Source organism: Corylus avellana, chromosome 5 (genome assembly GCF_965113065.1).
Source record: "Corylus avellana chromosome 5, dhCorAvel1.hap1.2, whole genome shotgun sequence".
NCBI classification, from domain to species: domain Eukaryota; kingdom Viridiplantae; phylum Streptophyta; class Magnoliopsida; order Fagales; family Betulaceae; genus Corylus; species Corylus avellana.
Genome location: NC_142494.1, coordinates 450,095 through 474,564, shown reverse-complemented (window position 1 = coordinate 474,564; position 24,470 = coordinate 450,095). Strand labels below are relative to the sequence as shown.

Sequence of the window (24,470 nt, the reverse complement as noted above, 5' to 3'; positions counted from 1 at the left end):
GAGAGTTCAACCTGTTTAGCTAAACGGGACGTGTTCGCATGTTCGGGTTTAGGTTAATCGGGTGGCGAGTCATTACGGGTTGTAATCATGTCGACTCACCAACTCATTTTGCCATCCCGACTAATCACATAAGAGTAATACTAAAAATCACATCTCCTTAAAATTTATTTTAATTTTTAACTATGGTAAATCCAATAACTAATTGGCACTATCACTATCACGTTAACATAATGATATGATGGTGGAATAAAATGATGGATTACAACAATACTCATTCAAACAATATTCGTTTATTTGTTTCTTTGTCAAATGAAAAGAAAAATATATCTATATCGATGAAACCTATTAAACTCTTATGAAAAGATTACTTTAGTTGTCGTTTGATTCATTCAAGTGTTGGTGCTCACGTACCTTAAAAAAAAAAAAAAAAAAAAAAAAAAAAAAATTATGGGAAAATATTGGAAAAGAATCTTTAGGCCAGCCTAAAAGATTCTCTTTATGTGCGTGAATCACATCCCATGAAAACAACTTTGTCTGCTTGCCCACTTGCCACACGATGGTAAGATGGTTGACCACAGCGTGTTCCGCATGGTGCACCCCTAAACCTTTTATTAATTTTTGAGTAAATTAATTTTCCCTGTACAATTCAAGGCAATAAATTAATTACTTCCTAGCTACTACCCTTAATTGGTCTTACTATGACTTTTATGATGGTGACTTTTTAGGAAATTTTGGTTCACAATTTCTCCATCTAATTTAAAATGTGAAAACTGTTTTTTATATTTTTATGAGAATTTTTGTTTTTTTTTTTTAAAAAATAATTTTAACAAATAGAGTCTATGAGACTTCGTTTCTACGCCTTATTACATAATTCATTCAATCCAGCGTATTAAACTAATATATGTTTTTAAAGTATATATTTTTCACGTACTTTAAAAATACACGTCAATTTAATAAATTAAGTTAAAAAAAAAAATTGAAATTAATTTAGAAGAATGTTTGCCTATTATTTAATTGATTGGTCAAGTGAAATGATTCATAAATATTGTTTTTTTGATAAAAGTCAAGTCCTCCTACAATGAAAGCGATCCAAGTCCATTGGATAGAATTATCAATTATCTAAAGAAAAAAGAAAGTGGACATAAGAGTCAATAGTTTAATTCACACAGGGTTTTCAGTAAATCCACACCCTCTTTCCCCCCTATATATACAGTTGTACACCAAACTCAATTCTTCATTTCTAGCTGACAAGGACCACAGTCTCTCTTTCTCTCTCTCTCTCTGTGATCCCATAAACTCCGAGAAAGACAGGTACGAATCTCTTTGTTTCTGATTGTTACCAATCTTCAGAGCTTAAAGTTTCTCTCAAGATCTTTTTTTTTTTTTTTTTTTGGGGCATGTTCTTGCTGATTTTCCGGGCATTTCTCTTGATTTTTTGGTTGCCGTACTGCGCATTTTGGTCATGCTGCTGATTCCTTACTATATGTGATTAGGTTTGGTTAGGGTTAGATCTATTGTTGATTAAGTAAAGACAGGGCAATTACGGGACTAATTGTAGGATATTATTGGATGCATGTGTAATTGGAGAGGATCTTCACGTTCTGTTTGGTTGCTGAGAAAACTGAAACAAGAGGACAAAACTAGTCAAAGCTCTGAACATTGTTTGTTTTGGTTCGGTTTGGTTCCCATCCCACTATAAAAGAAAAGGAAAAAACTTTAATACATGTATGTATATACGTTACTTGTTATGAGGTATTTGTTGTCTCTACTAAGAATTGGTTTTGTCGCATCTGGAGGTTAATTTGGGAATAAGAGTAGTTGGTTTTGTAGATTCTGTGAATTGGAAAATATGTGTAAAATCAGGAAATTAATTTATTGATTTTTCTTAGGAGGCTCTATATTCTGAAATTAAGAATGTTTTGTTGGGTTTGCAAAATTATTATCAAGCTCTCATCTTTAGTACGATTAGCTTAAGGAGTGATTTGTTATTTGCTGAATCCTGCTAAAGTTCTCTAACTTCTGTTGGGTTTCCTAATATGAAGCTGTTTTGAAGTTAGTTGGTTAGTCAGAGCAACAAAGCCTATGTTTTAAATATTGGTTTCTTGGAACCTCACATGCTTTGGTTTTGCTTTGAAGTGTATAATTAGGGGGTCATGCATAAAGTTTGTGCTTAATTGTTTGGGGTTGTGCATGATATCTTATCTATTATTGTCTCACAAGCATATGCTAATTTAAATTGATAAATTTTGCAGATTTCCATTTGAAAATATCCATGGCTCCAGCAGCAGCAGACTCAATTAAGCCTAGAGGTCTAATGTTTTCTCTGTATTATGTCTTAAAACCGTGGATTGTTGGCTAAGTCTTTATTTATTATGTCTTAATCATACTAAAGTTACTTAAAGGCGAAAAGTCAGTGGTGTCTTTGTGCTTTATGTCTCTGTGATTAGTTACTTTTTCCTTTTTTTCTATTATAGAAATTGAACTTTTTAGCTTAGCAGAAAACTTAATGATCAGCTGCTTTCTGGTTCACTCAATCCTACTGGTTTTATTTTATGCAGATGTATGCATTGTTGGTGTTGCACGTACGCCAATGGGTGGACTTCTTGGTTCTCTTTCATCTTTTTCTGCCACTAAGCTTGGTTCTATTGCCATTGAAGGTATGTCTAGAACCATTTTTTTCTGCTTCATGATACGGTCAATCTTTTTGTTTTTAGAAAGGTTTCTCTTGTCCTTTTCTTGAACTATTTTTCATGTCCCTTGTAGCTGCTCTTAAAAGAGCAAATGTTGATCCATCACTTGTACAAGAAGTTATCTTTGGCAATGTTCTCAGTGCAAATTTAGGGCAGGCTCCGGCCAGACAAGCTGCATTGGGTGCAGGAATACCTAATTCAGTGGTCTGTACCACTGTTAACAAAGTTTGTGCATCAGGGATGAAGGGTAGACACTCTATTGTTATGAAATCTTTATTTATTTGTTTGTTTATTGATTTTTACCTAAGTTTTTTATTTATTTATTTATTTTATTTTTAATAATAAAAAAAAAAAGAAGAAATGATAATTAAATGCACTATCTATTAATCTAATCAATTTGGTTATTGCAGCAACAATGCTTGCAGCACAAAGTATCCAGTTGGGCATCAATGATGTTGTTGTGGCTGGTGGCATGGAAAGCATGTCCAATGCACCTAAATACATTGCAGAAGCAAGGTTAATATACCCTTCTACTCGTGTTTCTCTTAGTTTTGAGTTAAAATTTCAAAGTTTTTGATTTTATACTAAATGCAGGAAGGGATCTCGCTTTGGACATGATACTCTTTTTGATGGAATGCTGAAAGATGGTTTATGGGATGTCTATAATGATTGTGCCATGGGATCATGTGCTGAATTATGCGCAGATAAACATGGAATAACGAGGGAGGAGCAGGTGTTCTTCAAAACCTATTTTCTTATTGCATAATATTTAATGGTGTTTGCTGCAATAGAATCTGATTTGTGTCTATGTGATTTGTGCAGGATAACTTTGCTGTTCAGAGCTTTGAGCGTGGTATTGCTGCCAAAGATTCTGGTGCCTTTGCATGGGAAATTGTTCCGGTTGGACAGCTTATCAATAAGTTGAATGATGAGACCCTAGCACTATGTTGTATCTATTAACCTCAATTTGATAACATGCAGGTTGAAGTTTCTGGAGGAAGGGGAAAACCATCAACAATTGTTGACAAGGATGAAGGCCTAGGAAAGGTACAGAATTTATCCACTTGAAACAATTGCTCCATCACTTAGTCTCCTTAGCTGCACCCTGAATTTTTTTTCAATGTTTCATAGAAAGAGAAGGGGTGGGAAGCTGATCACAAACTTTCTTCAATGCTTGACTATCTAAATTATGTTTCTCTAAGTTGTAAACCTTTTATTTATCGTAACTTTTTGTATTAGATCTTCTTTTTTGATAACTACGATATTAACATATAAATCTGGGAGCAGAGAGCTGCCCAACTTCCTGTCCCTAATATCCTTAGATGTTTCTTTTGTGCCATGTCAGTTTGATGCCGCCAAATTAAGGAAGCTCCGACCTAGTTTCAAGGACAATGGAGGTTCTGTCACTGCTGGCAATGCTTCCAGTATAAGGTTCATTAATTTATCTATTTCTGTTGTTCTATTTTTACTTGTTCTTCTTCATCTACTTTTTTCTTTAAGCTTAAAGTTGCTTCTCAATAGCACTTTGTATGTGGTCACTAATTGTCTTCTGTAAGAGTCTGAGAGAACCAATTATAACAGAGAACCATGTACACTGAAATTGCTAATTTGATCACCAATCTGACCAGAAAAACTTGGATATCGCTCTATTATAGGTTGACCAACCCCTTGATTGAAATTTCTTCCATAATCATCTTAATGCCTTGGTGAAAGAAAAATAGGATCTTGTTATCACTTGATCATGTTTGGAGCTAGTGGGAGGGAATTGTGGTACTTTTTTGTCTTCTGATCTTTCGTGTAAACTGCTTATAGTCTTACATTTTGTGACTTTCTGTCTAATAAGCTGTGAGTGCACTCATCATTGGTTAAGTATTTAATGTGTGGAGTGCATGAAGTGGAATTCATTTTTTGTTGTGCAAGTGATACAAAGACATGATAGAAGTTTCTATTCATTGAAGGATGAATTGTCCATTTTTAGTTATGCAAGTCTTACAAAGACACGAACTGAAGCTTTTACTGAAAATAAAAAAATATTCTGATTGACAGTGATGGAGCTGCCGCTTTAATTTTAGTGAGTGGAGAGACAGCACTGAAGCTTGGGCTGCAAGTGATTGCAAAGATCACTGGGTATGCTGATGCTGCTCAGGTAATACACAAGTGACAAGTATTAGTTACTTTTAGCTTGCTTTCAGAGCCACTGCAAATATCAGAAGTGAAAACTCCCTTTCTGTTTTTAATATTATGCATTTTCAATATTAAGTTTTGGGTGTAATAATTGATTTTAATTTTGAATTGATTGTGCAGGCGCCAGAATTCTTTACAACAGCTCCAGCTCTGGCAATTCCAAAAGCTATTTCAAAAGCTGGGTTGGAGGCCTCTGAAATTGATTTCTATGAAATAAACGAAGCCTTTGCTGTAAGTTGTTATAGCACACATTTAGCATGAGTAGCATGAGTAGCACGAGTAGCATGTCAATCTATGAGGTTATCAATCTTATTATGTCATCTGTGCAGGTTGTGGCTCTTGCAAACCAAAAACTGCTTGGACTTAATCCCGTGAGTTTCTAAACATCTCTCACTCTTGCCACAGACATGCCTGCCTGTGCATGTGCATTTGTTCATGTGGCACTTGCATGCTTGTTTGTTTTTCCATCCCCCCCCCCCCCCCCCCCCCCCCAGCCTGCTGGTGGGGGGTTCTCTGTCTTCTTGCTTTTTCATTATTCATCAAATACGATTCTCAATTTATTTGCAGGAAAAAGTTAATGTGCATGGTGGAGCGGTAGGCTTGGGACATCCTCTAGGTTGTAGTGGAGCTCGTATCTTGGTCACATTGTTGGGGGTATAACCACGCTGGATTGTCATTTTGCTCCGCAATATTTTCTGAATAGCTATTTTTGTGTCAATATATTGCCCTCCTCTCTAGCCTGCTGGATTGCCTATTTTCCCTGCAATTTTTTCTGCAAATAGCTACTTTTGTGTCAATATGTTGCTCTCTCTAGCCTCCTGGTTTAGTTTTGCCAACCTTTTTTTTCTAAAGTTTTTGGTGATAAAAAGCCTATTATTCTTTTTCTGTTCTCATAGTTAAAGTTATAACGCCATTGTAGGTACTGAGGCAGAAAAATGGGAAATACGGTGTTGGTGGTGTTTGCAACGGAGGAGGTGGTGCATCTGCCCTTGTTTTAGAGCTTGTGTAAGCCTTTTTCCATGTTAGGTAAGCCTTTCTCTTTCAATCACAACGCTTAAGTTGGCCTTGTTGCAGCTGAAGATTTAGAGTCAGGCTCGTTGGATACTTGATTTAATCTTTGCTTAATTTAGTTTATTTTGGTTCAGGCTGGATATGAAGAAGGTTGGGAGATGAGAATCTGTTGGCATCAAAGTCCGATGTTTGTTTTGCAATTTCATCTTCATCTTCTCCTCCATTTTTTTGGCTTTCTCTAGAATAAACTATAATTGTATTTATCTTCTGAAAGAAATGTAGTTGGTTTCTAATATTGTGCACCCTTCTCAAACTGTCTCTCTCTATTACTGGCTGAAAAAAGAAGAAAAAGAAGGAATGAATAAATACAAATAAATAAATATATATATGCGAATAATTGGACAGCCTCATGGGTCACCTGCACCAATCCCTGTTGTCGAGGAGAACAAGCAAGAAGGCCAAAATGGGATGCTTTTGTTTGTTATTTACTCTGAAAAATACGAAGCAGAATTGGGTGGCTGGTACAAACAAGTGATCGAACACGTAATGCTACAATTACAAAAGTCAATTTGGTTAACTTGTTTGTGTTATATAGAATATGCATAGTTAGTTTCTATCGCCAAATTCTACAATTGTTTAGATGCTTTGGACAATAAAGTTATAAGCCGATGGTTCATAATTATAAGTTGATAGCCCTCAACAATATTCCAACTATAGATGTCGAAATAGCTCCTAAACTTGTGATAAGCCAGCCTTGTTCATAATCCTTGGTTTGGTTTGGATTGAATTTGGTAGGGTGGCTTTTTTGGACATATCTTATTCTAAATTGTAATTTTATTAAAAAAAAAAAAAGAAAAAAAGAAAAAAAAAGGAAGTGTAACATGATCTTATACTTTAGCTAACTATATTCCATTTTTAACATTATAATAAGAAGAAAAATCCTCAATTTTATCTATTATTTGAACCAATAATTTACCTATTTCATAATACTGGCAATTTTTCTGAGAGAATAGAGATCACAGGTGGAATTCTAAAGGAATCAGAAAAAATGAATAATCATTTCAGATGCATCAGTTGTCAAGCCTTAAAAATTGCAAGCAGCACATTATTTATTTTAATTAATTAATTAATTTATTTTTGGTTTAGGACATCTCCTTACAAGCCTCTTCGCTGTACATAAAACGCAGCAGAGAGAACAATACTCAAAAAATCAGCACAATGAACACAAATAGTTAGGTCTTGCCGTCACCTGTCTTTTTTCGATGATTGTCCTAAATTTTTCAAAAGTTTTCAACAATGCCAACTCTCACAAACGAGTATTCTCTCTTTTTCTCTCTTTAGCATTTCTATAAGTTTAGCGTATTCATATAGGTGTTTGGAAGTGCGATTTTTTTGTACTGAACTTAACTATATATTTTTTGGATTGTGAATATCGAGAAGAAAAACGAGTTTGAGATTATGTTTGGATGATTTACCTATTTCATAATACTGACATGACAGTCTCATCAATTTTTGTAATTTTTCTTTTTAATAAAAACTAGGGTTAAATACTAAATTAGTCCCTAGGGTTTCACAACTTTATTTTTTTCCCCCTGGGTTTTCATTTTTATCACAGGAGGTCCCTGTGGTTTTGATAAGTGACCAAATTAGTCCATCCGTTAGTTGACCGTTAGTTGATCGTTAAACTGGACACGTGGACCAATCAGACGTCGACACGTGGCACATATATTAATTTTTTTTTAATTAAAAAAAATGTTTTTTTTTTTAAAAAAAAATTAAAAAAAAAAAAAAAAAAAAAAAAATCGGAAAAAACTGGGGGTGGCCGAGCCACCCCCTTGGCAATTTGGGGGTGGCTCGGCCACCCCCTTTGGCCATGGGGGTGGCCAGGCCACCCCCATCTGGCCGGATGGGGGTGGCCGAGCCACCCCCTGGGCACCAGGGGGTGGCCGAGCCACCCCCTTGGGCCCCAAGGGGGTGGCCGAAACCACCCCCGGTTCCCACTGGGGGTGGCTCGGCCACCCCCATGGAGCCTTGGGGGTGGCCGAAACCACCATTGGGGGTGGTTTCGGCCACCCCCAAGGCTCCATGGGGGTGGCCGAGCCACCCCCAGTGGGAACCGGGGGTGGTTTCGGCCACCCCCTTGGGGCCCAAGGGGGTGGCCGAGCCACCCCCTGGTGCCCAGGGGGTGGCTCGGCCACCCCCATCCGGCCAGATGGGGGTGGCCTGGCCACCCCCATGGCCAAAGCGGCCACCCCCAAATTGCCAAGAGCCACCCCCAGTTTTTTCCGATTTTTCTTTTTTTTTTTTTTTTTTTTTTTTTTAATATATTTTTTTTAATTTTTTTTTTTAAAAAAACATTTTTTTTAATTAAAAAAAAATTAAAAAAAAAATTAATATATGTGCCACGTGTCGACGTCTGATTGGTCCACATGTCCAGTTTAACGGTCAACTAACGGTCAACTAACGGATGGACTAATTTGGTCACTTATCAAAACCACATGGACCTCCTGTGATAAAAATGAAAACCCAAGGGGGAAAAAATAAAGTTGTGAAACCCTAGGGACTAATTTAGTATTTAACCCTAAAAACTAATTTAAGAATTAGTTGTAACTATCGCGGTCAATATTCCATAAGATTGTAAGAATTTTTATTTTTATCTTACTCAATTAATAAAGACAAATAATGAGAAGGGGCCGTTTTGTGTACTTGTGCTTCGCTGGAAGTACCAGTCTAAAGGCTAAAAACACAGTAAGGTTGTTCAAACAGGTGGCCTTCCCATCTACAAAATCCCACTCCCTCTCTGTCTTCTCTCTCTCTCTCTCTCTCTCTCTGTGTCTGTCTCTGTGGAATCAGGGAATAGACGAGAAGGGTAGAGAAGGGGAGGCGAGACGGAGATCTCTCTCCAATCGCACTCATGGCGGTACGTTTTTTTTTTTAAACAAAAGTTTATTGAAGAACAATTCGCATACGTACGTACATGTCTTGTGTTGTCTTTGTGCGTTTGGACGAATTCGATTTCGTGGATATTTATTTGGTTCTTCTTTTGCTTTTGGTCTATCAACTACCATTTCTGTTTGCGTTTTGATTTCTCTGAATGCGCTTTCTGTTCCATTTTCAATCCCTTTCACAGAATATGGTATTTGATTTTTCTATATATATATATATATGCAGCAATAACATGTTAATGTATGTGGATCTGTTTGTGAAGTTCTTTGTATACGTTTGTATATGTTTTTCGCTTTGTGTTGGTTGTGTTAGTGGGGTTCTTATCTAGTTCTTTTAAATGGTGGAAATGTAATCAAAATACTAGGCTTTGATGGGTTACGCATCGCTTCAAATTGTTTATCCTATGTGGAGTATTTTTCATCATCTGAGTTCTTGCTTGTAGTTTCATCATGCTTAGAAAAACTGTTCCTCGACATTATTTAATTTATTTTACTTTGTTATTGACATAGTTCATATGATTCTGTGTGATCCTAGCTTTAGTATTTGAGCTACTTTTTCATGTAAGCAAACCAAGTATATTAATATGTCGTAGTGTTACCATATGATGCAGTATCAAGATCCTGCATGTGGGAATTGGCGGATTATTGTAATCAATTCTTGCCATTCCCCCTCGGATCAAGATGGTGGCATGTGAGGCAAAAAAATTTCATCCCTTTTCCCTTTGCTTCTTTGGCCACCTTCCCTCTCTCTCCTCCATGACCCACAGCTGGCCAAGGACCCATGATCGTGAGTCTCCATGGCCATGGAGACCCAAGTCCCATGGCCAAAGAAGCAAAGGGAAAGGTGTGAAATTTTTTGCCCCATGACGTGAATGAATGGCCACATTTAAGAATTGCAGACCCCTGCTATACTCTAGGTATTGCAGGGGATCTCAATCCCCCCTTTCTCTTTAACGTATATCTATTGGTTTTATTTATTTATGTTATGTATCCTGTTCCATGTTTACTGATTATTCTGCAAGCATCTCCAATATTTCCTTGTATAAAAAGATTTACAATTAGCTTGACTAGCATCTTTATATTAAGGCATGTGAAGCACCATCCTCCTATATTTCATTCATATCTTTGTTTTGGTTGTATTTTCCTTGAATTAATATGTAGGCAGCAAGAAGTTGGGCATATGAGAAGATTGCATTTATCACACGTATCTTATGAAATTTGAATTTCCACAGGAAAAGGGTAAACCATTGCCAAAGTTTGGAGAATGGGATGTCAATGACCCTGCTTCTGCAGAGGGATTCACGGTAATCTTCAACAAGGCTCGGAATGAGAAAAAAACGGGCGGCAAGATTGAATCTCCACCAATGGTTGACTCAAACTATAAGCACGAAGCAGTTCTTGGAAAACCTCACTCTGTAAGTTCCAACTTTGCATATTTCTTATATTGGATGTGCACTCTGGCTTGTATAAAACCTCCCTCAATTTTATGCTTTGAACCTTTTCCCATTTCATACAACTTACTAAAAGCAGGAGGATCGTGTTTGGTTGACAACATAAAGTATTCATTTGAACGTTCATTATCATAAATTGTTCCATTGCTTTAGAACATCAATTTGGCCTTTGTTTCAAATTAAATCTAAAGCTTTAATTGAATCGCATAAACCCTATAATTTCAAAATTATTGCAATCTGGACCCTTGGTGTGTTTCTGTTGAGCATAAAAAACTGAAATCCATGTAATCTGCACTTAAGACCATTCTTGTAATCTGTAAATCCCTCCATGTGAATTGAAACTCATGGAATGGTTTGCTTATATGCAAAAAATTCTAATAGTTAAACAAGATCAATTCTCAGCCAATATTCTTTTGGTCTTTGTATTGCTTTTTCATACTTAAAATTCAAATCACCCTATCCTTGGTAGCGTTTTCATACTTAAAATTCAAATCACCGAATCCTTGGTATTGGTGATATTCTTACTTTTTGTGTATTTTCACTCTTCCATCTTAATGCCCTCATTTTGGCATAGAACTCATATTGGCTAATTACTAATGTCCCTGATTGATTTTTATGGCCATCTTCTGAGGCTGGTTATGAATGCCAATGATATATACATGCATGATAGAAGATATGCTTAAGAATTGTTTGATGAGACAACCATGTTTCCTTATAATGACACTTGTGGGTTAATACATTGCTTTTTATTTTGATGTTTACAGCAGAAAAAATGGTGTTGCTGCATACAATCGACTTATGCAGAATCTTGAGGCTTCTCTTACCTCTTAATAGCTTGAATATGAAAGCATCGTTTTGTTCATGCCCGAGCTGAAAACATATTCCAGAAGGCTGGAGCTGTATTCAGAAGCTATGATGGATCCTACTGGTTTTGTTTGTTTTGTCCTAAACTTGGTGATAATGTGCTCGTAGAGAAGTTTAAGGAACAATGTTATATTATGGTCAGTATACCGGTTGGTTATTCTTTGGTGCTGCTTCTCTTCTTTATTGAAATCCTATGACTTGGTACACTACTATTTGTGACAATTTGTTTCTTCATTGTTTTGAGTGTATTTGATTTCTTCTTTCCTGGTTAACTGCATAGTTATACCTCATGAGGCTTTCCTATTTCTCTTAAAATAGTTGATGGTGCATCATGGAATCAATAATGTCTATTCCCTTCGTCATATATCAGAACAAACTGCGAAATTATCAAGCAGATATATTTTATATTTTATTTTTTTCCAAATTGAAAATGGTAAGCAGAGCTTGGATAACAATGTCATGCATACGGCTTGTCGAATGTTGTGAAGGAATTGTATGAGTCATGTTAAGCTCTATATTGAGTCTTTACTAGGTAAGATTGAATTTTTTAAGTGTCTAAGAAGTTATAACCGTAACTTTAACTAGTCCTTTTGAAGTAATAGCATCAAAACTCACCTAATAAAATCTATTATCTCCCTAGTCATAATGCCGCTAGAATCAAATTTAACGGTTAGGATGGCCGTTAAAACCCAAACCACCAATTGGATTAGAACCGAATCGAAAGTGGGTTGGAAGTTGGAACTGCACGGATTTGAACACCCCTACTATTCAAAAAAATCAACTCATATTCAATGTCAATTTAACCATAGATGACACATCTCTTCATTAAATAGGGCAATGGTTACATGATAGTCCATCTTGTGCTAATAATAGATTCATTAAATATGCAACAAACATATCTAAACTTTGAGGACGCTAGCCCCTAGTTTCCGATTAAACAAGCGTTGCAAAAGGTAGACTTGGAGGACGCTGGCCCCAACGAGTGCTACCGATTCAATCACTGCCTTATGGATTGCTCTCCGGCTCATTCCATCATTAACTGCAACATTATAATAACATAGCATTAATTCAAAGATAAATGAACTTTCACCAAATAATTAAGAACCGGGATCCTGATCTTTTGAAATTACCTTCCCAAATTCCAAGAAATTTGGGACGAGAATAAGAATGGAGGGACTATTTTGCTATTTGGTTATGATGTGACATAAAAATGTGAAAATAGTTTCGAGTCATTTGTTAATATTTTTACTTTCTACCCTAAAAAGCGTTAACCAAACGGGCCCAATCATGGTAGTACCTATTGCCTGGCGGTGAGTCTCAGCCTTTAACCAATGCTGTTCAAACACGATGTTGTCAAGGGCTTCCTCCAACTTTGCTATCTGTTCCATCAAGGGGGTGACATGGGCTGCATAGATCAACAACAATTTCTAATCATTATCCAAATGGAGGTTGATAAAATAAATACTAATAATAATAAAAGAAAGAAAGAGGGGTTAAGTAATAAAAAGAAGAAAAAATTAATGATTCTTTTTATTATAGCGTTCATCTCGCGTACATAGAATGCAAATTTAAGAAGCGTTTTTCTAAAAAGCTCACCATCTTGTAAATGCTGTTCAGAGGGCTTCAAGGATTTGAGGTGACCAACATGTACATCAAAGTAAATGGATTCATGGTATGGAGACTTGTTAATGAAACATAAGTGATAAATCCCCTTCGATGGTGCCATAAAACTAATGGTCAAGCTTTTCTTGTCGCGAAAATCTAGAATCTGCTCGCCACTCGGTCCCTTTATCTGATGATAATATCAACACAATAGTGAGATTACTAAAGATTCTATGGTGGATGGATGCAGCACAATGAAAGAAACCGGAGAAATTCAAGGCCAAGTTCTTTATTTTAGCCTTTTTGATCCATGCAAAGGAAAAACGTAAACGTTTTCTAGATGTAATACTTTTTAACCTTCAAGTACCTCAAAAGAACCCGTTCTTGTTCTATGTTCTCCTAATGTAATTACAAATCGAAAGTCCGCAATGGAATTTGATACAAATTTTGGATATAATTCACCATTCAAAATTAGTTTGCACAAAAAGAGTTCTTAATAACTTATATACACGTGATTAATATTATATTTAACTCGTGTGGTACTTAGAATTATAACGTACGTACCATCAAGCTCCACAACTAACTTTCACGGTGTGCCATCTTTTGGGGACTCCACTTTATCGACATAATTGATCAAAGCAAATTCAATGTTTCTCAATAGAGGAAAAAAGTTATGTAGATGTAATACTTTTTAATCATCATGTCAAAGAACCTGATCGATTTGGTTCTATCTTCTCATAATGTAATTACAAATCAAAAGTTTACGAGTGGTCTTTATACAGAATTTGATATAAATTTTAGGTAAAATTCACTCTTAAAAGCCAACTTGTAGTTAAGATTGTGCTTAACCCCATGTGAAATACTTCGGATTATAACATATTACCACACTTCATCGTTGGATCGATGCTAACCCAATGGTAATTCTTTCTCTTTTGACCGCTCCACTCATATATTAATATCCAATAACTTCTAACGGTATGCAACATTTTAACGTTAAATATCCAATATGGCAGATGGTGCGAAATTTCAATTGTGAACTAATTGCAGACCATGAGATGACTATAAGAACAGAAACAGAAAGAAACCATGCATGCATCCTAATCTTCGAGAAGAAAAAAAAAAAAACCCATTATATATATTCTAAAAGCACAAGATCATTTATGAAAACAATGAAAAGAAAATGAAAAAAGAAGAAGAAGATATGTAACATACGACGAGATCGATACCGTCGGCGTTGGCGGAATGATGCCAGGGGGAATTGTCCTTAATGACTACGAAAGAGACATGAAAAGAGTCACCCTCGTACTTGACCCCCTGGGAGAAGCACTCTTCTCCTTCCTCTATCCAAAACCTTAATCCTTCCGTTCCTCTGCTTCTCAATAATACTAAACACAGCGCCGCCATCGCCACTGCATGTCTCAAACCCCACAACCCCATCTCTTACAACCGTTTGGAAATGGGACGATCAAGTCCAGGTTCACAAAGGACAAACGTTGTCGTTTCTTTTTATTGCATGCCTAGCTGTTTTGTCGTTACTGGGTAAAGACAACGGTGTTGTGCAATTTAGATGGAAAATGATCTCTCAATTTCCTTCTATTTAGTACATTTTGAAAGGTAGCATTATCAAAAAATTTTAATGATAGTAGTGTATTAAATGCAATACCCTTCAAAATGCACTAAATAGAAAAAATAGAAAAATTTTGAAATGAAGAGATCCTTTTCCAATTTAGATATGCCACGTGGACATGGTTACATCATAGTTTAGGCTTTGGGGCATGTCAATGTGACGTCTTTCTTTTATATTTTTCTTTTCTAAATTAAGCAATCAAAATATGAACCATTTAATTTAAAAATAGTTAATAAAAATTACTACAAATTTCTTACTTATTATTTATAACATTGTATTATCCCAAATATTTTCATGTTATTTACAAAAGTATTTTGATTCTTATCTACAACGTGCTACAATATAGGAATAACAAGGTGGGATTCAATGAGAATCTTTTCAGGGGAGGGCGGTGGGTTGGAAGTCTTGAGACGTAAGATACGAGTCATATAACAATGAAAATAGCTACTTCTTTCTAGACAAGGATTCTTTATAATTTCAAAGGAAGTGTAGATTTCAAATTAAGAATTAAATATATTTTCATTTGGTTTTTTCGCTTTATGTTGTAAAAAAGCTTTAAGCAAAGCGAATAAAGAGCATTTTTTTAATCAAATCATCCATGCACATATACCTTACAGCAAACCAAATCCTTCAACTCTACAGGAGAACACACAGACAACTTCTTCAGCTCACTTCTGAATTGCACCCATGTTCGCAAATGCAAATTCTCGCAACTAAAAGCACCAAACAAAAAGAAAGTTGAGACATTTATGAGATTTATTTAAGAGGAATATGTTGCTTCTTATATTTGTTAACATAAAAAGCAGGAACTTTTTAATTCAGACCATTGAACATCAAAGACCTTCTTGCAGATAGCTTATTGTTGCAGAGATATTTGTTCATCCTCTCCAACAATTACCAGAAAGTTGCGTTGCTGATTTTATAAACATAAACAAATCTTGCATCGATTTCAAACCATGATGTGACTTCAATAGAGGGTACACAATGTGAAATAATTAGAAATCCAAGTTCCAATCTTAAATCCATTCTTTCACCTGTATTTCCATTTGTTTCTCACCAGATTTTTCTGAAAAAGTACATTGGCCAGGCAATATATTGATATATTCTCACAAAATGACTTACATGTGTGTGACATACGGTATATAACAAACTGCACAAGTGAATTACATTGATACCTAATAGTCTAATCCGAAGCATATGAACAAGAAACAGAGCATTTCCTCGGGTGTTGCAGCATGATCTTTCCAACATCCAAAGCTAGCCTCTTCTGAAGTCCCTTTTGATGATTAAAAAACTCCACAAATAAATCCTTGAGCAGTCTAGCTCTCTCGTACTCTTCACTTCCAAAATGGACAACCTTTAACTCGTTTCTTCCAATATTGCTTCCTTGCCGCAACATTCTCTGCAAAGTAAATGCTAATGAATTTCAAGAAGGAACCAACAAAATACTTGTAATCATTTACTCCAACCTACTGAGTGTCAATGCAGGCAAATGGGTGAAATTACAGGCCACGAGTGGTAGCTACATGCTCTTATACAATTAATTGATGATATGGGGTGCTTGAGAGTGCAGCATCACCTTTCTCTACCATATATCCACAATATGTTCTATTGCTTAACATATTCAACCCCACTGGCCCAAAAGCCAAAAATATTGAATTTCAGGGCTTGCCTGAGAGTCGAGTGTCTGGATCCACGTTGATGCTCTTAGGGCATTATGCCCTGACATTGTCTCAATTATCACCCATGGTCTGCAGATAATGAGTTAGTAAGGAACACTAACGCTCTTGTGATTAAAGCTAAAAAGAAGTAACCCAAAAAGCACAATAACAAGGAAATAAAAAAGGGCAATGGATTGAAAATGTAGAATAAAAAGTGGTTTGAGGTTGAAGACCCACATTGGTAAAGTATAAAGAGAGTGAGTAGTTAATATACCTAAGTAGATTAAAGCCCATTAGCTTAGACTTTTGGATTACAGTAGTGTTCTAATATGTATATTAACTTACTTTTATTGGACACCCTAACAATTGGTATCAGAGCTATGGTTAGTTTTCACAGCTGATACGAGTGTTTTGATTTGATGCGTTTGGTTTAACTTTGGTAAAAGAATTTGGTTCTAGAGATTTGTTGTGAATATACTTGTAAGGTTTTCGTCTCATATTGGCAAAGTACAATAAAGTATAAAAAGAGTGAGTGGTTAATCTAAATGGACCCAAGCGCGAGTCTTCCACAAGTGCACTCACAACATCACAAGTGCACTCATAATAAATCTCCCTCTTACTTGTGAGTCTCTAATATCAACTATTATGGAGAGATATACATAGGAAGTCAAACAAAAGTAAGTTAATATACATATTATGACACCATTTCTAGCCCAAAAGCCCAAGCTAATGGACTCTGGTCCACTTAGGTATATTACCATTCACTCTTTGTATACTTTACCAATGTGAGATACAAACTTTCCTAGTGCACTCACAACAAAAAGCATGGGGCATATTGTAATTAACAAACTGGCCAAAAGCATTAAATGCATCAATTAGATACAAAAGATTACAAGGAAGAAATAAAAGTGAAGACCAGCTAATTAATAAGATGCTAGAAAGCCTACTAGAATAATGCATATGCATACCTTTCTCTTGAGGACATGATGATGTGGTTTGAGTTATCCAGAAAATCACTCAACTTCTGAAATTTCTTTTCACAATCTAACACAAGGGCTCCCTGTGTTGATGGCTCTGAAGTCAAATTTGGGATAACGTAGACTTGAGGTGATATGGAAGTTTCTCTATGTATGAACTCTGCAACTGATAAGGGAGATAAGCCTTTATCCAGATTCTCTAGCAGTATCACAAAATGGCTTCCTACCCCCCCAAGATCCGTATCTTGCATAGTCCTTTCCAGATGACTGGCAATCCTTCCTACTTCAGAGATACACGAACACAAACCAATGCATTTGATTAAAGGCAAAGAGTACAAAGGTAGGTAGTTAACTCATGTACAAACAATGAGTATGGTGGGAAAAAAGCTGTAATTTAAGTCATTTTCAGACTGTTACTTGAATATTAGGAAGGCAAAAATACAAGAGACACAAGGCAGTGACAAAGGTCAGAGCCCTATGAAAGAGGGCCCAAGTATTTTGGGATCTAAGACCTTTGAGAGTCGAGTTTAGCTTAATATCAGGGGTAGCAATTCAGCTTAATATCAGGTGTAGCAATTCGTGTTTGTATCGAAACATGGATATAAGACTAAATAAGTTTTTTTTTTTTTTTATGTCGGGGAACCTCTCCAAGGCAGGGCCTTTTGGACCCATCCCTGTAAAGTAAACCCCGGTCCCGTGCACCGCACCCTCGAAAGTTTTCATACACGGAACTGGTTAAATCACTAACTTTTCACTAGGGGGTGTGGCCCCAAGAAATTGTTTGCACCCATGAGGTGTTGAACCTTGGACCTTGAAGGGAGCAAACCCTCAAGACCAAGGCCTTCACCACATCAAAAAAATATTAGACACTTCAATCATAACCCATTAATTTTAGGTCGTGCTAGAAGTTATTTGTCCTAAATATTACATGTCAGGTTCAAACCATGTCAAAACATGAGTATAAAACTATATCAATCATAATCCAAGCTATTTAATTAAACGGGTCAAGACCTCCGGTTTTATAAAAAATTGACAACTCTAGTCTAGTCTCCATATTTAGTGGACAAGGACAAACCTTCAGGTGGGCATATTTTAGTCAAAGTCCGCTTGGCACATCTTTTTTCCTTCAAACAAGCATAGATATATCATGTCAATGCTAAAAGAACATGCAATAAATGCAGTAAAATTCCAAGTAGTTGAAAAATCAAACACAAAAATAACCTGCCTGGTTAAGATGTTCAAAAGAACTAAACTTGCGCTTGAATGGCTTGATGCTTGAGCTACTGTCAGCTTTAGAAATCAAAACAGGTTCGCTATTGATTATAAATCTCTCCCGGGCTACTTTCAGAAAAGAAGTCACCTTGGGATCAATTGGTGCACTTGATTGGACTTGACAAATGTTTTCAATCGATGTAGTGGTCAAGTTTCCAACATTTGGACCGTGTAGCCAGGAAACGATGAAGATGCATGAGCACTCTTCTTCTCCGTCTTCTTTCCGAGCATGTTCACGACGCTCCACCTACCAAAACAATCCAAGAAAGCTCTTTTTTTTTTTTTTTCTTTTTTAATTATTGAATAAAAAAATAAAAAAGAAGGCATTTTTGAGAGTGAGGGGTGAGTACCCCATCGACGAAGGCGTCGTAGAAGCGGACGTCGTCGTCACGGTCGGAGTAGGAGGCGCAGACCCGGTTGCCCGTGACGACCTTGGAGCAATCGGAGTCCTGCACCTGCACGGACACCGCTCTGAAGCGGTCCTTGAATTTCTCAACCTCCCTCCCGCTCTTGAAGTCGCTCGCTCTGAACTTATTGTCCTCCTCCTCCGAGAACCCCAAGTACTTCACCCTTAATACCTCTTCCTCTTCCTCGCCCTCCAACTCCACTCTCACGCTGTACCACGCGTCGTCCCCCGCCCGGAACTCTAGGACACTCTCCGACGACATGTCCAGTCCTACAACACATTCACAGAGAGAGAGAGAGAGAGAGAGAGATTTCCTCTAGTTTTCGAAACGGCTTTCCGTCGATTCTGTTTTTGACGTTTGAGTGGCCCCCACTGGACGTAGTGTCAGATTTGTACACGCGTCGGATTATCGTGACTCTCACCGTCATACCAGTCCTGCCATTTCCAAGGCCTTTCCTTTTTTCCAAGTTTGGGATGATAGGAGGATTGAGATACAACACGAGAATTCTAATTTTGAGTAATTGAAGCGGATCTCTATACAGTAATACCTTTTTTTTTTTTTTTTTTTTTTTGGCATTTTATAAAAAAAAAAAAAAAATCTACCATGCTTGCTATTAGGGCTGAGAGTCGGAAATTTGGTTATGAAAATGAAATTTTCGCATTTCATAACGACATTGTTGATAAAGTCAGAATTTTCTCAACTTATTCCGTCAACTTTATTTTCTATTACTAACATGATTACGGTGACAATCGATAATGTCGCTAAGCAAAGAAATGGAAACGTTGAGTGGCAAAGTCAATCAGTAAAATCAGTTCAGATTGAAAATGTTATTCTGCTTACCAAATCGAATTTGTCGGAAATAGAAAAAGTTTACCGCCTACCGGTCATCAGTTAAGCAGTGTCAGTCGGTACTCGGCCGGCAAGCGGTAGACGGTTATTTTACACAGCCCTACTTGCTACACATTCTTCATCAATTCAATTATTGTAATATATTATATGCCATAGCCATTTTTGAGAGATACAAAAAGTTATTCCACCACACTTTTGGACTGCAACTCCATAAACTTCGCTATGTGTCGCTTACAAAAAAAAGGAAGGGGAAGGGGGTAAGAAGTAAGAACATTCTAATCCTGACTCATGATGAAATATCTTTGCCAAAAAGTCCAGTTATTCCCTTCCCGGGGTCACTTTGTTTCACAATTGACTCTCCAACCAAAACCTGCAGCAGAAGAATACAAACTTTCAGCTAAGGCATGCCATGTACAATTGAGTATCAGTTAATTGGTTTGCAAGCTTACCGCTCTAACACCAGCATCTTGAACAAAAGCTATATCATCGGGAGTAAACAATCCAGATTCCCCAACTACCTGAAGCATTCCCCACGCCCCCCAAAAAAAAAAAAATAAATCACATAACTTGTACAAATACCAAACTATATGTTTCAGAGATTTGCCAGGTAAATGGACCACTTACGATTATGTCTTTTTCGCGTATCCTTTGACCGCGCTCTCCTTCAAGAAGCCTCTTTGTATTACTTATATCAACCTCAAATGTTTCTGCAGAAAAGAAGAAGAAGAAGCCATGCATAAGGTACAGAAGAAAACAATTTAATATGATATGTCAACAAACAGTCATATTACAAAGCTCGAGGATCAAAATAAAAACATGGGTTAAGCCAACTCGAAAAAGTAGAAAAAATGTACCGAGATTGCGGTTATTGATGCCAATAAGCTCAATCCCATCTATTCCAAGAACACGATCCATTTCTCTCTCATCGTGCACCTAAAGATAAACAACAGAAGCAACAATAGCACATTTAGTAATCAAAATTGCAGGTAAAAAGTTCGAATTTTCTCATTTCTAACAAAAACATAAACTTGTAATACAACTAGGAAGAAAAGAAGATAAGAAAACTAAAGAAAAGGCAACCCATAAACTCTTGCATTCAAGACAACAACAATAAAAGCAACAGAAGAAAATGTTTTGAAACCAAACTATGTCAGAGTATGACTTTTAAACCAACAGCCGAAGCAGCTGTGATTACATTCCTTATAATATGTGACAGAAGAAAAATATATGAATAGAAGCACAAATTAAGTCAAATGTCTCAGAGTAGTCAAGTATCTAATCCAGAAACATAAATATGTTCTACCACCTGGAAGCATAAGACTGCCAGGGGGAAGTACGACAAACAAGAAAAGAGCAACATCTGTACCTCAACAAGTGCTGCCAAACCAAGCAACTTGCAGATCTTACTCATGTATTTGATGTCAAGATCTGGCAAAACAGCAGCAATTAAAAGAATGGCATCTGCACCTTTTGCTCGAGCATTGTAGATCTGCCATGCATCTACAACAAATTCTTTGCACAATAGAGGGCACTGCATATTTTGCTAGTATTAGATGCATAACTCATATTAATCACTAAATAACAGTTTGTATCTGTCACTATAGACTATGCAACAACAAAATTCAAGGAGCAGACCTTTACTCCAGCTTTCCTTATCAACTCCAGATTTTCAAAGCTTCCCTGCATTGTAAATACAAAACAAGTATGAGGTTTTCCTTTTTTCAGCTTCAGTAACGAGAACTTACTTTAAAATAAATTAAATCCAGCAACTTTCATTACATAAGAATACCTAAAAAGGTTTATACTGATTTGTTTACCTTGAAATACTTTTCATCTGTCAGAACACTGAGACATGCTGCTCCACCTCGCTCATAAGCTTGGGCAATTTCAACCTATCATTAGAGGCATTCAGAACATTACATTACGTTAAATGTGACAATGAAAGAAAGATATAAATAAATATAATCTCGAATTTTAGGTGAACTGGTACAGTTCTTGAAGGCCTTCTACTATGCCATCTCTCTGGTGCCACAAATTCAGAAAAGGCCCTTAGTCTTACAGAACTCACTCTCTCCTAGAATTAACACCATTTTACATGTATGCATATAGGACTTATATACGAAGGAACTGCTGTCTCAAAGCAGCACTGTTTCATTAATTAAGAAAATGTATTCAAATTCATAAAGACTTGAACTTCTAGTACTTGTTCAAAAATTGAAATTTTCTCATGTCCACCATTCTAGCAGCAACTCTAAACCATTTTAAGTAGACTTGCAATTGCATACTGCAAAGATTAGAGGTCTAAGGCTCAGTAATGATAGAAAGGCAAGCAACTCTATGCATTTAGGAATTTCATGTCTGATAAAATCCTAGCAAAACAACTACATCCTTCAACAGTACTTGTATCATTTCAGAAGGAGATGACGATGATGAAAACAATGATGATAAGAAAAATTATGAACAAGAAAATCAGGACTTAGTATTCCTCTAAACATGACATGTCATCAGTAAAAAAATGTTGTAACAGATACATGCAGGGATATCAAATGTAGCTCAACAATAGGATAGTAATATAATATGACAATAAAATCCGGAAAAAAAAAAAAGAAAAAAGGAAGGATTTAGACTCACTGGATCAAAATCCTCTCTTAGAATTCCTCTGCTTGGAGAAGCCTTTTTCACTTCAGCAATCAATCCAGGCATTCCAGTTCGCATATTTGCTGCTTTAAGAGCTCCAATGAAGTCTCTAGTAGGAGGAGCATTCTCAAGTTCTTTGTTCAGTACTGAGAGAGATCTTCTCTCTCTAAACTGAAAAATGATAGCTATTAGCACTACAGCAAACTCATCAAAATTCCAAAAAAGGAAAAAGGTAAAGGGAAAAACAAAACATATATTTTTTTACAAACCAAGTTGTAGAAATTACTTTTGCGACTTCCTTGTCCTTGTGCCAAATGATTTCCTCTAAAATGTTGCGAGGAGTATTCCCCTCATTCTGCAGCCGGAACTCAAAGGGTCCAACATAGTGCAAAGGGGGCCCAGTCCACGGTCTCCTCCTAATTCTTATTCCCTGGCTAGCAGCTACTTCATCTTGAAACATTCCCACTTCCCACTCCTTGACTTTAAGAGCATCTTCTTCAGGTACTGTTACCGGTGCAACTGTGGCAGAACTATCCTCGGACTCTAGCTAAACAACATTCCGACATTAATTCAGTTCCCAAGCTATTAACCCAACTGAGCAGTTAGTCGCAAATTCATCCCCAGAGAGAAAAAAATGGAAGAGGGGAAAAAAAAACACATTTTAAGACCCAAACACAAATGGGCTTCAACAATCACACAAATTTGCTGGCTCAACAAAATTCTCTATTGCTTAAGTTACCACATCATGTGGAAGCTAGCATATCATATATAATCCGAGAACAACTCTATATTGCACCAATTTCCAACATTATTCACTTTCTTGAACTCGGAAATAAATAAAACCTCACCACAAAGATCATAACTTTACTGAAAACTAAGAGACCCACATGCAAATAAGCTTATATTTTCTACATGCATTTGATTATAAACATTGAATTATTTCAAAATCCACAAAGACTTAGCTCTGAATTGGGCAATAATGTAAATATATCGACACAAAATAGTACAAATCGGCGTCTAAATTGGAAGATTTGGAAAACCTGTTGAGCCCTAATCGAGGAAGAAGCAAAAGGACCCAAGTTTCGAATATGCAAGTCCATTGGAATGGACCTCCTGACAGAGAACCGGTTTGGTCTGTGAGCGAAAGACGGAAGCGTTGCTCTCAGAGAAACCAAACCCTCCATTTCTCAATATAATTGTGATGTCGTGCTACTTTGTGCAGGACAAAAATATTGAGGGCGATGATATTCGTATAGATCTTACAAGTGTCGTCACGAAAAAATTTTACGAGTTGGAACGATAGGGAAGGGTATGGGCTATTGGAGTCCTGCTATTTTGGCAGACTCCGTCGGACATATATTAAAAAAAAATAATAAAAAAAATAATTTTGTTATATTTTTTTTGGGTTAAATACTAAATACCTTTTTGGGTTTGGTAACTTTATTTTTACCTCTCTGAAGTTTCATTTTTATCAGAGGACCTCCCTAGGGTTTTGATAAAGGACCAAGTTAGTCCATCCGTTAGTTGACTGTTAAGACTGACATGTGGACCAATCAGATGTTGATACATGGCACCTATTTAATTTTTTAAAATTTTTTTAAAAAAAAAAAATGAAAAAAGAAAAGGAAAAAAATTGGGGGTGGCTCCCTTGGCCATTTGGGGGTGGCTCGACCACCCCCATTCGGCCAGATGGGGCCACCCCCAAATGTAATTTTATTGTCTTAAAATTTGTTTTTGGATTCAAAACTAAAAATGTAAGGGTGAAAAGTTAACCATTTAGGGATTGTATCACCTAAAAGGGATTCGATCATCCTAAATTTAGTGCTAATGTCTCAAATTTGGAGCTAAATACCTCAAATTTGAATTTTTCTTTAATATCTCTTTTTCAATTTTTTTTTAAAAAACAAAAACAAAATATCTGACGTTATTTAAAAAAAAAAAAAATTGACCACGTCAGACTTTGATAGATGCTGGAATGACTCCAAGCTGCCAAAAATCTCTACTCGGGCTATTGGGAAGGGAATGGTTTTTTTTTTTTTTTTTAAGAGATTTTTTTTAAACATTGGGAAGCGGATGGGCTATAGGAAGTCGACTTAGACTTATGGCCTTCAAAAGTCTCAATAAAAATCAAAATTTTAAGGCAGTGCAAAAAAAAAAAAAAATAATAATAATAATAATAATAAATAAATGTTCAAAACCTGTTGAGCTCTAATGGAGGAAGAAGCAAAAGGGACCGATTTCCTCGTACGAAAATTGATTTTGATTCCTGGAATTGAATTTCTGGGAGTGAATT

General features: G+C 36.4%; 5 protein-coding genes across 9 annotated transcripts; 2 read left to right on the top strand and 3 right to left on the bottom strand.

Annotated features, from left to right (window-relative positions):
• Positions 1-1,235: 1,235 nt before the first annotated feature.
• On the top strand, positions 1,236-6,180 carry LOC132180894 (acetyl-CoA acetyltransferase 2). Its single transcript, XM_059593877.2, has 15 exons — positions 1,236-1,311; positions 2,253-2,309; positions 2,559-2,657; positions 2,764-2,937; positions 3,101-3,206; positions 3,285-3,423; positions 3,513-3,590; positions 3,672-3,737; positions 4,036-4,121; positions 4,737-4,836; positions 4,995-5,105; positions 5,204-5,245; positions 5,442-5,528; positions 5,794-5,900; positions 6,020-6,180. The coding sequence occupies exons 2-14, from the start codon at positions 2,273-2,275 to the stop codon at positions 5,881-5,883; spliced, it is 1,215 nt and encodes a 404-aa protein (XP_059449860.2). The 5' UTR covers positions 1,236-1,311; positions 2,253-2,272; the 3' UTR covers positions 5,884-5,900; positions 6,020-6,180.
• A 2,455-nt stretch (positions 6,181-8,635) lies between these two features.
• LOC132182288 (protein NOI4-like) lies at positions 8,636-11,379 on the top strand. Of its 2 annotated transcripts, none has more exons than XM_059595487.2 (3): positions 8,636-8,805; positions 10,063-10,245; positions 11,049-11,379. In XM_059595487.2, the coding sequence occupies exons 1-3, from the start codon at positions 8,800-8,802 to the stop codon at positions 11,091-11,093; spliced, it is 234 nt and encodes a 77-aa protein (XP_059451470.1). In that variant the 5' UTR covers positions 8,636-8,799; the 3' UTR covers positions 11,094-11,379. The 2 variants fall into 2 exon arrangements, with proteins under 2 accessions (XP_059451470.1, XP_059451469.1); XM_059595486.2 differs by having other exon boundaries at positions 8,642-8,805; positions 11,046-11,379.
• Positions 11,380-11,984: 605 nt separating this feature from the next.
• Positions 11,985-14,250, bottom strand: P24BETA2 (emp24/gp25L/p24 family/GOLD family protein). Its single transcript, XM_059593672.2, has 4 exons — positions 13,960-14,250; positions 12,742-12,937; positions 12,443-12,550; positions 11,985-12,184 (listed from the first exon to the last, which is right to left on the bottom strand). Exons 1-4 carry the CDS (start codon positions 14,182-14,184, stop codon positions 12,045-12,047), a joined length of 669 nt encoding a protein of 222 aa, XP_059449655.2. The 5' UTR covers positions 14,185-14,250; the 3' UTR covers positions 11,985-12,044.
• A 733-nt stretch (positions 14,251-14,983) lies between these two features.
• LOC132180743 (SAWADEE protein) lies at positions 14,984-19,174 on the bottom strand. Of its 4 annotated transcripts, XM_059593668.2 has the most exons (7): positions 18,635-19,174; positions 18,238-18,531; positions 18,088-18,136; positions 17,004-17,295; positions 16,047-16,125; positions 15,550-15,776; positions 14,984-15,087 (listed from the first exon to the last, which is right to left on the bottom strand). In XM_059593668.2, exons 1-6 carry the CDS (start codon positions 18,950-18,952, stop codon positions 15,558-15,560), a joined length of 1,251 nt encoding a protein of 416 aa, XP_059449651.1. In that variant the 5' UTR covers positions 18,953-19,174; the 3' UTR covers positions 14,984-15,087; positions 15,550-15,557. The 4 variants fall into 4 exon arrangements, with proteins under 4 accessions (XP_059449651.1, XP_059449650.1, XP_059449652.1 ...); XM_059593667.1 differs by lacking the exon at positions 14,984-15,087 and having other exon boundaries at positions 15,454-15,776; XM_059593669.1 differs by lacking the exon at positions 14,984-15,087 and having other exon boundaries at positions 15,454-15,776; positions 17,004-17,292.
• A 496-nt stretch (positions 19,175-19,670) lies between these two features.
• LOC132180744 (indole-3-glycerol phosphate synthase, chloroplastic) lies at positions 19,671-23,491 on the bottom strand. Its single transcript, XM_059593671.2, has 10 exons — positions 23,218-23,491; positions 22,464-22,724; positions 22,172-22,348; positions 21,358-21,432; positions 21,176-21,220; positions 20,907-21,071; positions 20,395-20,473; positions 20,165-20,247; positions 19,990-20,058; positions 19,671-19,910 (listed from the first exon to the last, which is right to left on the bottom strand). The coding sequence occupies exons 1-10, from the start codon at positions 23,359-23,361 to the stop codon at positions 19,827-19,829; spliced, it is 1,182 nt and encodes a 393-aa protein (XP_059449654.1). The 5' UTR covers positions 23,362-23,491; the 3' UTR covers positions 19,671-19,826.
• Positions 23,492-24,470: the final 979 nt, after the last annotated feature.